The sequence below is a fragment of the Antechinus flavipes genome, chromosome 2 (assembly GCF_016432865.1).
Source record: "Antechinus flavipes isolate AdamAnt ecotype Samford, QLD, Australia chromosome 2, AdamAnt_v2, whole genome shotgun sequence".
NCBI lineage: Eukaryota > Metazoa > Chordata > Mammalia > Dasyuromorphia > Dasyuridae > Antechinus > Antechinus flavipes.
In genome coordinates, this window is record NC_067399.1 from 44,986,721 (window position 1) to 44,999,876 (window position 13,156).

Genomic DNA, 13,156 nt, shown 5'->3' on the forward strand with positions numbered 1-13,156 from the left:
AAACTTTTACATATTCAATATGATAGTCTATAAGGCATTATTGTAGCTATATATGTATCTATTTATGTACATATATATGTTTATGTGTGTGTAGATAGATCATATGTAGGTTGAATATTTTCTCATATACTTTGCAAGTCTAGCAATGATTAATAGTTAACAAGTTCAGTCACTAAGAGAATGTAGTGATTCTAAACTCTTGGTGCTAATCTATTAACTGCACAGCACAGTAGTTCAAACCTGCTTTAAATTAATGATTAACATTCCAACTCCAAGCTCAGCTCTAGTTTAGAACCTCCCTCTGAGTTACAGCAAACCTATATTTTGTCATGACAACAGGAGCTGGTGGCTCTTTCAGATATTTGAACAGTATGATGAATTGTTATTACCTAGACAGAGCTCATACAATTGATGTACAATAGAATGGGCTCTGTAGACTGCTTCCAAACATTATTATCAGGCAGCTGCCATGCAGTCTAGCACCAATCCAAGCAGGTTTTGGTGCTCTGAACAGCTTGAGCTGCTGTACAAAGGGAATAAATGCTTTCATTCATTCAACTTAGAATTTATGGGTGTCATGAATCTGCCAGAAAATTGTAATTTGATAAACATCAGAAAAAACAAAATTAGAGCTGTTTAAGTGCTAGGTGGTACGGTGAATAGAGTGCTGAACCCAGGAAAACTCATCTTTACGAGTTCAGTTCTAGCCTCAGGTACATTCTGACTGTATGACTTTAACAAATTAGTCATGTGGGACGATGACACTTACCCAAATTAAAATCGGAGAGTCAAAGGAAGGAGACTTCTGCTCCTAATGGTCTTTGCAGCGCAGTGCTGTGCAGCCGAGCAGGAGCTTCCTGGTCCAGCCCAGCACTTAACCTGCCTAGGATCAAGGGAATGACTCGTGTATCACTAGTATCATCTCTTGGAGGATCTCCTGGAGAGAGAATGGACACTGGAGTGTTGCATTTCTAGAGTTGAGAGATGTCTTAGGCGTGTGTGTAGGCTTTATTACTATTGTACTTCAAGTTTATGACCAGTTTCTTCCCACCTCCTACAGATTGTACATTTTTCTGGAAGACGTATGTAGGAAAATGCTTTCTGGAAATACATTTACAGGAATTGTACATGTATAACCTACATCAGATTGCTTGAAGTTTTGGGGAAGAAGGTGGGAGAAAAAAATCTGAAATTCAAAATTGTTAAAAAAAAAAAATCAATGTTGAAAACTATCTTTACATATAATTGGAAAAAATGAAATACTATTTTATATTAAAAAAACATTACTCTTTTTTTTTTTTTAAAGGACTTAGGAGCTTTTTTATGGTCATGTTTTAAAGGTTTTTTTTTTTTTTTTTTTTAATGTTTTTGTTTCTTGTTGTGTATATGGCCACTGACTAAAGGCATTATTGTGGTGATTTTTTTCTTCTTTAAAATAATGGTATAAGATAAGTTCTCTCTGGGTGAGAATGCAGGTTCCTCGGGGAGGTTTTCTGGGGGCAGCCTTAGTATCAGTTCAGATCAATAATTATGCCAAATGTAGCCAGCTGCATGTATTTCTCCTTCCAAGTCTATCCAAGGCCCGGATAGCTAGATTCTTAGAGGCCTATCTTTCTGCTCGGTTCCAAGAGCTCCCTCTGAATATCTCCCAATCCAAAGGCTAGTCCTTCAGCCCAGCAGTCAAGTGGAAAATGGAATAGATCTCTCTTGCCTCAGAGAGTGGACTTCTGGAGTAATTCCGCTGAAATCTGTCTGAGAGCCTCTGTCTCTTATATATGAGAAAGAGGAATTATGGGATAGGAGAGAGAGGAATTATGGGTTTTCTCCCATAGTGTTGGCCTAAGAGCTTCAAGGGAGATGTGAATTCACAAAGTTACAAAGTTTACTTTGTGAATCTCCCATACTTGTGAACTCCAATGAGTAAAGGTGTAAACACAAGCACTGTATTAATTAGTTCTACTTGGTACCTTGTTTCAGGTTCTGGCCCAAAACATCTTGTAAGATTAGATCAATAATCTATCAACTCTAATGAGTTAGCAGTTTGTAAAGATTCCAACACATTATGGGAGCTAAATTTTCTAAGCAAAGAACTCAACTTTTCCTTAAGTGAAAAGCAGAATGTTTGATTGCTTTTTAAGAGCAGGGACACAGAACACAAGATCTGCTCTAGCTATCTGCTAACCTTCAGTTCAACAAGCAATCATCCAAGTGTTACTCTCCGGCACAACTTTTAATCTCTTATCTCTGCATTTTTGTTTGCTCAGGATGCAATTCCACTATTATCTCTTAGAAACCGGAACTTCATTTTAAAGTTCAGTAGCACTGTCTCCTCCCAGCTGGAAATTTTCCTGATCCCCTTCAATTAGTTTGTATATTTTGTACTTACTTATTTGGATAAATAGTAAGTTCCCCATGGTAGGTGACTATGTTTCCTTTTGACTCTTAACCCAGGGACTAATACTCTTTTAGTACTTGAAGAATCAATCTCTGAGCTTTCATTATTCTTAAAATAAGGGTGCATAGAACTAAAGGAAGGACAGGTTTTCAAATCTGGCTGTAGGACCCTGGGCGAGTCACTTATCTCTGTTTGCCTCAATTTCTTCACCTGTAAAATGACTGAAGAAGGAAATGGCAAACTGCTGTCATGTCTTTACCAAGAAAACTCCAAAGGGTGTTGTGAAGAGCTGGATAGGACTGAGGAACTAGAAAATGTCTTTTATAACATTCTGATCTCAAATGTCTTTCTTAGAAGTGGGTTAAACCCCTCCATACACGTTCTGACATCAGTAATTTGGGGGAAATTCTGCTCCTTAAAAGTTCAGCCTCTCTGTTCTTTGTGCCTTGAATCTGCTAAACCATTCTGCTGTGTAGCAGAAGCAGCATTGGATCTGGGTGAGAATCCCCCAGGGACGGAATCTGGCTCTGCTACTTCTTTCTCTGTTGGGCAAAGTCCTAGCCAATTAGCACCTTTTGTTGGATCCCCAAACTGGGCAGGACCTTGTTAGTCTTGAAGGAATCACGATCTAGCTAAGACCTGATACCCGCCCTCGGAGAGTTTACAGATCTGGTCGTCTTTCCTTCTCCCGCCCTGGGAAGGGTTGTAGTTTTGCCATTTGACAGAAGGGGAAACTGAGGCAAACCGCAGTAGCTTTCCCCGAACCACGCGGCTTAAGTGACCGGCCACACAAAGGTGACTTCACACGCTTTTACACTCCAGGTCAGATTTAGGACTTAATTACGGCCTCTTTACCCTTCAGCACTTGTTTCCTCACCCATAAAAGAGAAATAAAGTCTCTCTGAATTGAACCCAATTCAAGAAGCGAAGGCACCGGACCCTTTTCTCACCAGCCAGGAAGTGAGAAAGAAAAGTTGGGGTAGATAAAAGGCGAACTCGAAATTGGAGGCTGCCCTCCCCAGGTTTCTTATCTATCGCTCTCATTGAATTGTAAACTTTGGTCTTCCCAGCCAGCAGAGGGCAGCGTAAGGAACAAACTGAAGGGAATCAGGCCCGAGTTAGGCCTTCCGGCGTCTTGCCGTGGAGGGGAGGGTTTCTTTTGCTTTGCCGCCTCTGATTGGCCTCCGCCAATGATCACGGGGCCGGAGGCGGGGCTTCCTGCGGTGAGTCGGCCGGCATGGCGGGGCGACTGCTGAGGGTAAGGATTCCTCCACATTGCAATTCCGCCCCCCCCATGGGGGAGGGGCTCCAAATGGGGGGAGGGGGAGCCCTGAGCGGAGGGAAGCCGCGAGCCCCCAGGGGCGGGGATGTGAGTTGTGCGCGTGCCGCAGAGGGTCAGGGTTCACTTGCTAAGGTCCCGCATCACGTGCAGTGGCCAAACATTGACCCACTCTGACCCAGAGAAGCGGCCAGCTAAGAGAGGAGCGGAGTTCAAATCCAGCCTCCGACACTTCCGGGCCAAGTACTCCCCCCTTTTAGCTTTTTCTTTTCTATAAAATGGACCGGAGATGGAAATGGCTCCAGTATTTGTTCTAAGAAAACCCAACTCAACTGTGAATGCCAAGTCTGCTGGAGTAGGGGTGGGGCTGCCTTCTGAGACTCACCGGAATGAATAAAACAGACCTGAGGTCAGGAGACCTGAGTTCAAATCCGACTCTAGACTTAAACTAACGCAGTCGGCTCATCCTCTGCCTCGATTTCCACAAATGCAAAATGGGAATAATAATAACACTCCGTGGAATCATACGAGATATGTTAAGTTGCTTAGCGCTGTGTATAAACGCTCATTGTTCTCCCCGAATTCTCTTGGTCTGTGGAGTGAGGGGGCTCCTGTCCCGCCACCCTCGGCTGCCTCCCATTCACCTGCTCAGACACTGACCCACCCCTGGGGTCACCTCTCTCGTTTATAGTCAGAGTGACTTAGGGGTGCTTCACCTGGGGGTGGGGAGGAAAGGTGGTCCTTGCCCTAGAATTTTTGCTGACCGAACTTCAGCGTTTGCTCCCTTGTGGGCACTGGCCGCAAAGCCCCATCCGAGAAGGGCCGCGGAGAGAGGAATCATGAGTTCCGGGCCTGGGTGGCGGGTCTCGCCCCGGCTCTTTCCTGACCCACGTTCTCTGCAGAAGCGCGCCCAGGAGGCGGCCATTATCCTGGGCGGGGGAGGCCTGATCTTCGCCTCCTACCTGACAGCCGTGGGCGACGAGCACTTCTATGCCCAGCACCTGATGCCCACGCTGCAGAGGCTGCTGGACCCGGAGCAGGCCCACAAGCTGACCGTCCGCTGCATCTCCCTGGGCCTCCTCCCGAGCCGCGCCCGGCCCGACTCCGGCCTGCTGGTACGTGCCCTTGGGCCGAGACGGGGGGTAGGGGGGAGGGGAGGGGCGGGGCGTGGCCACGGCTTCGGGGTGGGGGTGGGGAGAGGGACAGACACAAGCCCCGGGGCTGGGCGGAGCTTCCCTGGGGCAGAGGAGGTGCTTGCGGCAGGCACAGGCAGCACACACGCGCACAGTGTACCAGCAGGCCTGGGTGCACAGACATGTACCGTGTGTCCAGGGCATCCGTGTGCAAGCGCACGCATGTAGTGCGTCCGCAGCCACCCATTGCAAACCTGCACGTGCATAACACGGGTACAGCGTAGCAGGAGACATCCCGGCAAGCACATATGCAGCACACGTGTACGCCGTGTCTAGTAGACATCCCCGTGCAAGCTCAGGCACATCTGGTGCTGTCCGAAGCTGTCCCAGAACAGGTTCCCTGGGGTTTCCGTAAGCTGGATTTCCCTGATTGGGTCCTTGATAGAACTACACCAAGTTGATCCCATAGAGTGTGATATTGAGGTTGGCTGGCGCCATTGGAACAAGTCCTTGTCCCTCGGGGGTGTCTGGAGGACGCAGAGGATCCCTGGGGACGTTAACTGCCAGGCAGCTCAAGGGGAATGTTGGGGTCTTAGAAAGAAGTGAAAAAGGTGCTTTGTAGAGGAAAAGGTCTACACTTTCAATTAAAGTCATTTCACTAATCATTATTTATGCCGTGCTAAGCTCTGGGGAAACAAAGAGGCAAAAGACAATTCTTTCAGATTAATGTTTTTATTAACAAGAAGAAACATGGCTTTGCTGCAGTTGTTGCCTCATCAACAAGGAGGTTCTCTTCCCCTTGAGCCCCCCCATTGTACCAACTTCCTTTTAGTTGCTGCTCCAAATTCTAGCTGACAGAGCGCTTGAGCCTTGGGTCAGGACCCTGGATAGAAGCCTGCCCACAAGAGGTCGTCAGTCCTTTCTTGTCATTTTTCTGTGTCCATTTTTATCTCTGACTTCTCCTAATTCTTCTCCTTTTCTGCTTTCTCACTCCCTTCCTCGTTTCTCTTCATTTCTTCCTTTCTCTTGCATTGTATAGTTTAAGATTCCCCTGGCCTTTCACTATGGAATGTGGCTAAAGAAGTGGCTGACTGTCGCGTGTCACGCCCTAGATAATCAGTTTTCTAGACTAGAGCTTTATGCAGCTGGAAGAGGAGGGTGTGTGTGTGTGTATGCATACATGCAAACATGTACAGGGCTGCAGGCAGCTATTCTGTATGAACACACGCATTCACGTGTATATGTATGTATGTGTGCGTGTGTGTATGTGTAGCTAATGGTTAAAAATGCACTTGATATCTATTGCCTCATATTTCTTTCCTTTGCTGTCTCTGTGTTTAGATTAACATTCCCTACTGCAGGACTTCTTGGGCTTTTTTGGGACATGGACCCCTTTGGCAGTATAGTGAAGCTTGGAAGACTGAATTCAAACATGGCCTCAGACACTTATTAGCCAAGTAACTCCTGGAAAGGCACTTAATCTGTCTCAGTTTACTTACTTTAAAAATGGGTTTGATAACAGCAACTCTTCCCCCCTCCCCATCCTGGTTGCTGTAACTATCCATTGAGATAACCTGTGTAAAGAACCTTGCCAACCTTAAAGGACTACATGATTGCCAATTGTAGAAATTTGTGATTGAAGGAAATATTAGATTTCAGTTTGAGGTGAATGAAAAAAAAATTTTTTTTTAAATTCACGGAACACAGGGTAAGAATCCCTGTTCTAGTGTCCTTTGCAATTGGTTGGACTTTCCTGGTTCAGAAGAAACTGTAAGAATGGAAGGGTTGAAATATAGGGGAGAATTAGGAAAAGGGAAAAAGACTTTTCTGAAAGGAAAGGAATAGGGCCTGGAAGCAATTTGTTATTCAGAGAAAGGATCTGTTTCTTGAACTGGGGAAAAGGAGATTAGGTCATTAATATTAGATTTTCTATATGAGTCTCCTTCCAGAGGCCCTAGTAGCTGTAGTCTAGGTGAGTGTCCTTGGCCTGTTAGCTTACTGAAGGCATAGTTTTAATGAAGTCATGGAGCTAGAGCTGTAAGCTTGATCTCTTTGTCCCTCTAGGAAGTGCGGGTCCTGGGCCATAGATTCCGAAATCCTTTGGGAATGGCTGCAGGCTTTGACAAGCATGGAGAAGCAGTGGACGGACTTTATAAGATGGGCTTTGGTTTTGTTGAGGTGGGAAGCGTTACCCCAAAACCTCAGGAAGGAAACCCTAAGCCCAGAGTCTTCCGGCTCCCAGAAGACCAGGCTGTCATTAACAGGTAGGTGAAGAGCTGTGGTTTGTGAAGAGGGTTTTTTAATCCAGCCCTAAAAATGAGGAAATCATCTTTAGTTTCCTTCCCTTCTCCCGGAGGGTCCTGGTTCTATCCCTTAGCATGTTGCAAATGTCCAGACGCTTTCTGTTTGGGGGACAGACCCCTTCCCATGAGCCATATTTTCTTGTACTCCACAGATATGGGTTCAACAGTCACGGACTCTCAGTGGTGGAGCACAGGTTACGAGCCCGGCAGGAGAAGCAGGCTAAGCTCACAGAAGGTAACATGGAACCCTCCCACCTGCAACTTAGCTAGGAAAATCTCAAGGTTAATTTGTTTTGTTTTGGTTTGCTTTTTTTCTGAGGCAATTGGGATCAAGTGACTTGCTCAGGGTCACACAGCCAGGAAGTGTTAAGTGTCTGAAGTCAGATTTGAACTCAGGTCTTCCAGATTTCAGGGTTGGTGCTCTGTCCACTGCGCCACCTAGCTGCCTTGCAGCAGAGTTTCTTAGTGACAGAAAAATGTTGGGACCAAACTTGTTTGTGTAGACCTTGGTGATATCTGAAACACTTTCACATTCATTATCTTAATTCTCATCACAGCCTCTTGGGTGAGACTGGCCAGGTAATATTACACCCATTTTACAGGTGAGGAAACTGAGGCACATAGCGGTTAAAAAGCTTTCAAGTGTCTGGGTCAGAACACAGACCTCAGGGCTTCTGCCTCCTCCCACTGTGTTCTTTCTGCTGCATTGTTACATCTTTGTAAAGATCTCTCGTACTCAGCAGGAAGGAAGCACCGTTTTTTAAATGCCACCCACTGTGTCCCTAGATATGTTTAATTGCTTTGTAAGGGAAACTGCTTAGGTGGTTCTGACACTTAGGTTTGGTTCTTAACAAAACCTGCCTATCTGGGGACCCTGGAAAGGTCATGGGGCAGTTTGGGATACTTTCCAGGCGCTTTCTCCCTCCTATCTTTCTCTGAATGATCAGTCTTGCCTAGGGTCATACATCTAGTAAATCTCTCAACTGGATTTGAATTCAGGTCTTCTTGACTCTGAGCCCAGGCTCTATCTATTGTGGTACCCGGCTGCAGCTGCTAATATATCTTGGTGGAGGGGTTTATTTATTCGAAGTTCCTAATACCAGTGAAAACACAGGTGTAGGTAAATTTGCAAGGTCTTGAAAATGCAAAAAGAACTTCCTTTCTTCAAGGAAGTTATATTTTGTGGGGAAGAGAGGGCAATCAGGACTTGGGCATTCATGCAAGTGTGTAAATGCAAGAGCGTGTGAGGAGGGGGAAAAGTCCTGATGGCTGAGGAGATCGGGTTCAGCTTCCTATAGGAGGTGACTCAGATTGAAGCTTGAAGAATTCTTAGGGCCGAAGAGAGGAAGGAGAAATTCTGGGCTTGTAGAACATCCTAATTTTTAATTAGGGATTTTTTTTAATGACCCACAGGGTGGCTTAGGTTCCCCATCTCATTGCCAAAGGAGAAACCTCTTATCCAGCCCAAACTTCCCCCAACAAGGAGTCATCTCCACTATTTCCCAAGTTAATGTGAACCACTGGTTTTTACCTGACTGATCCTGAAACCCCAACAAGTCAGAGTCCTCCACTTCATTTTTTACTCTCACACAAATGAAACCAAACTGGCTCATTCTTCATCTTGGGTTTAAGAAAGTTATTATCAAGTCTGAATGCTTCCTGTTAGTAAAGAGCTACCATTAGTTCTGCTGATATCTTAGACTGATTCCCAGCCATTTGTTAGAAAGACTAAGAAAGTACCATTGACCTTTGTAGATAGCAGAGTATAGCTACTTCAGAGTTGAAGCAGGTTCTCTGGATTTCAGATGTTTGTACATCCCTCTTATAGATGGCATGCCGCTAGGAATAAACCTGGGAAAGAATAAGAGCTCCTCAGATGCTGCGGCTGATTACGTAGAAGGAGTTCGAGTGATGGGGCCTTTGGCAGACTACTTGGTGGTGAATGTTTCCAGTCCTAACACTGCTGGATTGAGGAATCTGCAGGGGAAAGAGGAATTACGCCAGCTGCTGAGCAAGGTCCACCACTTACAAAATTAGGATTTTTAAAGTCACTTTAAAAAAAATAAACCCTTTTTAATTTTCAAAATATATGCAAAGATAGTTTTCAACATTCACCCTTGAAGAACTCTTAAAGTCAGTCTTTAAAAGATTTGAATTCTAATTGGCTTAGGTGGTTTTTTAAAAAGAGAAAAAAAATCAAAAGATTCTAAAACTTTATATATAGTTTTCAAAAATAAATTTTTTAAGTTGATGTTTTGTTTTTATATCATGTATATTTCCTTTCATAGCTCTCTCCCTCTGCTCTCTCAAACAGCCTTCCCTTGTGAAAAAAACAAAAAGCAAACAAAAATGCATATAGAGCCATTGATATATCTTTCATCTGGGGCTAGGAACCATAATTTCTAACTGTTCTATACTGGAAACAGTAGAATCATCTAACTTTTTAAAGAAAGTTTTTTAATATCAGCAATTCCCACTTTAAGTAAATTTACATTATGTAAATCTGACTTTAAATAATCTGAAATTCACATTCCAAAAAATCCACCTGTTAACTTTATCATACAGTGCTGTGTTCTCTCTCTTTCTCTCCATCTTTCTGTTTCTGTTTCTCTGCTCCTGCCCCTTGGCTTAGTGCTTTGTGACCTCTTCCTTCTCCTCCCCTAAAAAAACCTCCCTAACAAACTCTCATGTGAAAGCAGAGAGACCCCCACCACCAGATTGCATGCTCAGCTGGAGACAAATGGCACTTTGCCCTCTTCCGCCTCACCCCTGCCTGAATGTTCAATCCCATGTCTGTCTTGTCTGTCTGTGCTCAGGTACTATGCATCTATCCCTGGCTCCTGTGGGTTGCTCCTCCTGCTCTCACTTCTTTGTTCCTTGCTACCAGGTGTCCGTGAACCAGGTGTTGGCTCCCTACCTTAATGGGTGTGTGGCCCCCTTTCAGTCTCTCTTTTCCTATCCTCCTACACTATGGGCAGATTCTCATTACTTAAAATCACTTTATGTAGAAGTCTGCAGAATGGTCCATTTACATAAAGAGCTGTCTGTAATCATTACAGATCATAGACTGTTTAAGAGAATTGTCCTTTGTGATCTCAGCTAACTCATTATACTTTGGAAAGACTGAATCAAATTCGCATTAATCATCCTGGATCTTTTCCCCTAATTCTTCACCTCCCTTCCTCCCTTTCTCTAGTGTTATAGAGGGCAACACCATCCTCCCATCCTCCAATGTCATGCTGGACCCCTCACCATCTCTCATTCTCAAAAGTTGTTGCCAAGTTGTTGCCAAGGCCTGTCAATCACACCCCTGCAACTTCTTTAGATACTTGTTTATAATGAAAATGCAGAATTGTCCTTTTAAGTTTGACTTAATTTTTTATTTACTATTTATTCTTCCCAATCAGAATTTCCATTTGTGCCTTTTTAAGAATATCACAACCATTTTCTGATCTGTTCCCATCAGCACATCCTTCCTTGTCACAAAGAAACACTAAAGAATTGCTATGGTTTATAATTTCATTGGAAATTTTCTTGATTCCAAAAGATTTCAAACCCTACTGTTGCCTTGTCTCCAGGTGCTGAAAGAGAGGGACGCCTTAGAGGGTGGACACAAGCCTGCAGTACTGGTGAAAATTGCCCCGGATCTCACAACCCAGGAGAAGAAGGAGATCGCCAGTGTGGTCAGGGAGGTGAGTGTTCCTGCCCAGATGTGTCATGGTTTGCCTGTTTGGCTCTCATTTGGAGTAGGCCCTTTCGTTCCTGGCTTGGGTTGGTTTGCTGTCAGTTCTCATGGCTATTGGTCATGCAGTGAGTCAGGAGACTGTCCTTGTGCCGAGACAGCCAGTCTTTGCTCTGCCACTTGACCTCCTTCTTTTCTCCACAAAGCTTTGGGCCCCCTTCAGTCTTCAGCTGGAGGTTCAGCATTCACACAAAAGCACCTTCCATCAGTGTTTTCACAGCCCTGGGGGCAGCTGCTGTTAGCTCGTTTTTGCAGATGAGGCAGTTGAGGCAGACCTCAGGGAAATGTCCTGCACAGGACTAGGGTTTGACTTGGCTCTTCCCACTGCCCCACCAGCTGCTGTTATGTGATCAGGGATCGCATACCCCTCTTGATTTCTTGGGACCCCAGGTCAGCGGGCTGAGGGGATGCATCCTGGGTGTGCTGGGTATGAGCGGCCTTTCCGCCCACCCCATGTGACACATGCATTTCTCTGTTCCCACCTTGCAGGTGGGCATCGATGGCTTGATAATCACCAACACGACCGTCAGTCGCCCCGCCAGCCTCCAGGGAGCACTTCGATCTGAAGTGGGAGGATTGAGTGGGAAACCCCTCCGAGACATGTCGACCCAGACTGTGAGTGAGATGTACTCACTCACCCAAGGTAAGGCAGTCTGGACCCGGTGGGACACCTCTGAATCATGGCTCTGGAGCTATTGATTTGGGCGGGACAGATGGGAGGACATGGATGCTCATTTTCATTCATTTACCCATCAGGCAAAATTCCCATAATTGGTGTCGGTGGGATCAGCAGTGGGCAAGATGCGTTGGAGAAGATCCGCGCCGGTGCCTCATTGGTCCAGATGTACACAGCATTTACCTACGGGGGACCCCCCGTGATAGGGAAAATCAAGCGGGAGTTAGAGGCCCTTCTGAAGTAAGTGGTTTGAAGTGGTTGAAGCAGCGTCATGGACATGTGGGCTCTCTGCTCGACAGTCCAAGCTCTTTCCCCCATCCTGGTCTGCTTGTTCTAGACAGGAGGGTTTTCTCCCATCTGAATGCCTTTGCATGGGCTGACCCCAGACTTGGAGGTTCTCCTTTCACACTCCACCTCCTGGAACCCACCTTCTGCAGGAGGTATCTCCTGGTCTCCCCCAAATCTAGAGCCTTTCCCTCTGAGGTTACCTTCCTTCTGCTCTGGGTGGATCTTGTATACGCCTGCTATCTTGTTTCCCCTGCTAGCATGGAGGCTCCTTGGAGCCTGTGGAAGCTTCTTGTTTCTCCTTACATTCCCAGGGCTTAGCACAGTGCCTGGCTCATATGAACCATTTCACAAATGCTTCTTAATTGGTTACAATCTTTGTTGGGGCAGAGAGTCCACCTGGGACAAATTACAAATCTTAATGTAAAAGTAATGAGTGTATTATATATTAATTTTCTTATCTCTACTTTCTAAGAACATCAGATGGATTCCTGATGTCTTCCCATAAGGAGTAGTTTTATTAATGAGCCAGCCAATACCAGAAGATATAAAACCTACACACTTCCTAGTTTTAAAGAGGATGTTGTCAGTGGATAGAAAGTGGGATGGTTAGAAATGTGTCATCATTAGGGGGATGAGTTGCTATGAAATAAAGCCTGCTCTAGGCAATTTCTAGGACTCATCCTGGTTCTTTGTGAAGAACCAGATTTAGAAGGTTCTTTTAGATCTGGGTTGATAGGACAAAACTTCCTCACAATTCTGGGAGTAGAAAGGGCTCCTTTGGTTGGAAGGAGATCCTCCCCTCCCTGGAGGTTTTCAGTAGAAGAGGTTGAATAGCTACTGGTCAAGAATGCTTTGGAGGAATTCTTGGCCCAGTACTGGTTTTGTGAGATGGCGTCGGAAGTTTGTTCCAGGTCTAAAGTTCGGTGATTCTGTGATATGCAGGTAGATCATAGATTCTCCTTGAAAATAGGGCTCATCATTTGTGATGTCTTTATAGTAGTCTCTGTTTCTTTTGTTCCAGAGAGCAGGGTTTCAGCCAACTCACAGATGCGATTGGAGCAGATCATCGGAGCTGAGCAGAGCATTCTTTGTGATGTCATGACCTCTTTGGATGAGAAGAATCCACCTTGAAGCAGATCCCAGAAGACTTGACTTGGCTTGACTGGACTATAAAGAACAATGTCATAGAGACTTCAGAGAACTTTTGTGGCCTGTTCTCACTATGAACCTCAATTATGATTCTTTTAAAATTCAAGCCCCAAGAGCTTTCATTATTGTGAATATTTTGTACATAAAAAAAACTATTATAAAGTCATATAAAGTTTATTTTTAGAACACTA

General features: G+C 45.0%; 1 protein-coding gene across 2 annotated transcripts; it reads left to right on the forward strand.

Moving 5' to 3' along the window:
• The first annotated feature begins 358 nt into the window (after positions 1 to 358).
• Positions 359 to 13,156, forward strand: DHODH (dihydroorotate dehydrogenase (quinone)). Of its 2 annotated transcripts, XM_051974690.1 has the most exons (9): positions 359 to 3,653; positions 4,577 to 4,789; positions 6,872 to 7,071; positions 7,263 to 7,345; positions 8,939 to 9,126; positions 10,689 to 10,802; positions 11,342 to 11,495; positions 11,609 to 11,768; positions 12,838 to 13,156. In XM_051974690.1, exons 1-9 carry the CDS (start codon positions 3,633 to 3,635, stop codon positions 12,890 to 12,892), a joined length of 1,188 nt encoding a protein of 395 aa, XP_051830650.1. In that variant the 5' UTR covers positions 359 to 3,632; the 3' UTR covers positions 12,893 to 13,156. The 2 variants fall into 2 exon arrangements, with proteins under 2 accessions (XP_051830650.1, XP_051830649.1); XM_051974689.1 differs by lacking the exon at positions 359 to 3,653 and having other exon boundaries at positions 3,674 to 4,789.

Bases quoted from the DNA above. Each gene is read 5' to 3' on its own strand.
- DHODH (XM_051974689.1), top strand. From the start codon at position 4,514: ATGAGTTCCGGGCCTGGGTGGCGGGTCTCGCCCCGGCTCTTTCCTGAC. The intron at 7,072-7,262 runs GTAGGTGAAGAG...TGTACTCCACAG, and splicing joins GACCAGGCTGTCATTAACAG to ATATGGGTTCAACAGTCACG. The intron at 11,769-12,837 runs GTAAGTGGTTTG...CTTTTGTTCCAG, and splicing joins GAGTTAGAGGCCCTTCTGAA to AGAGCAGGGTTTCAGCCAAC.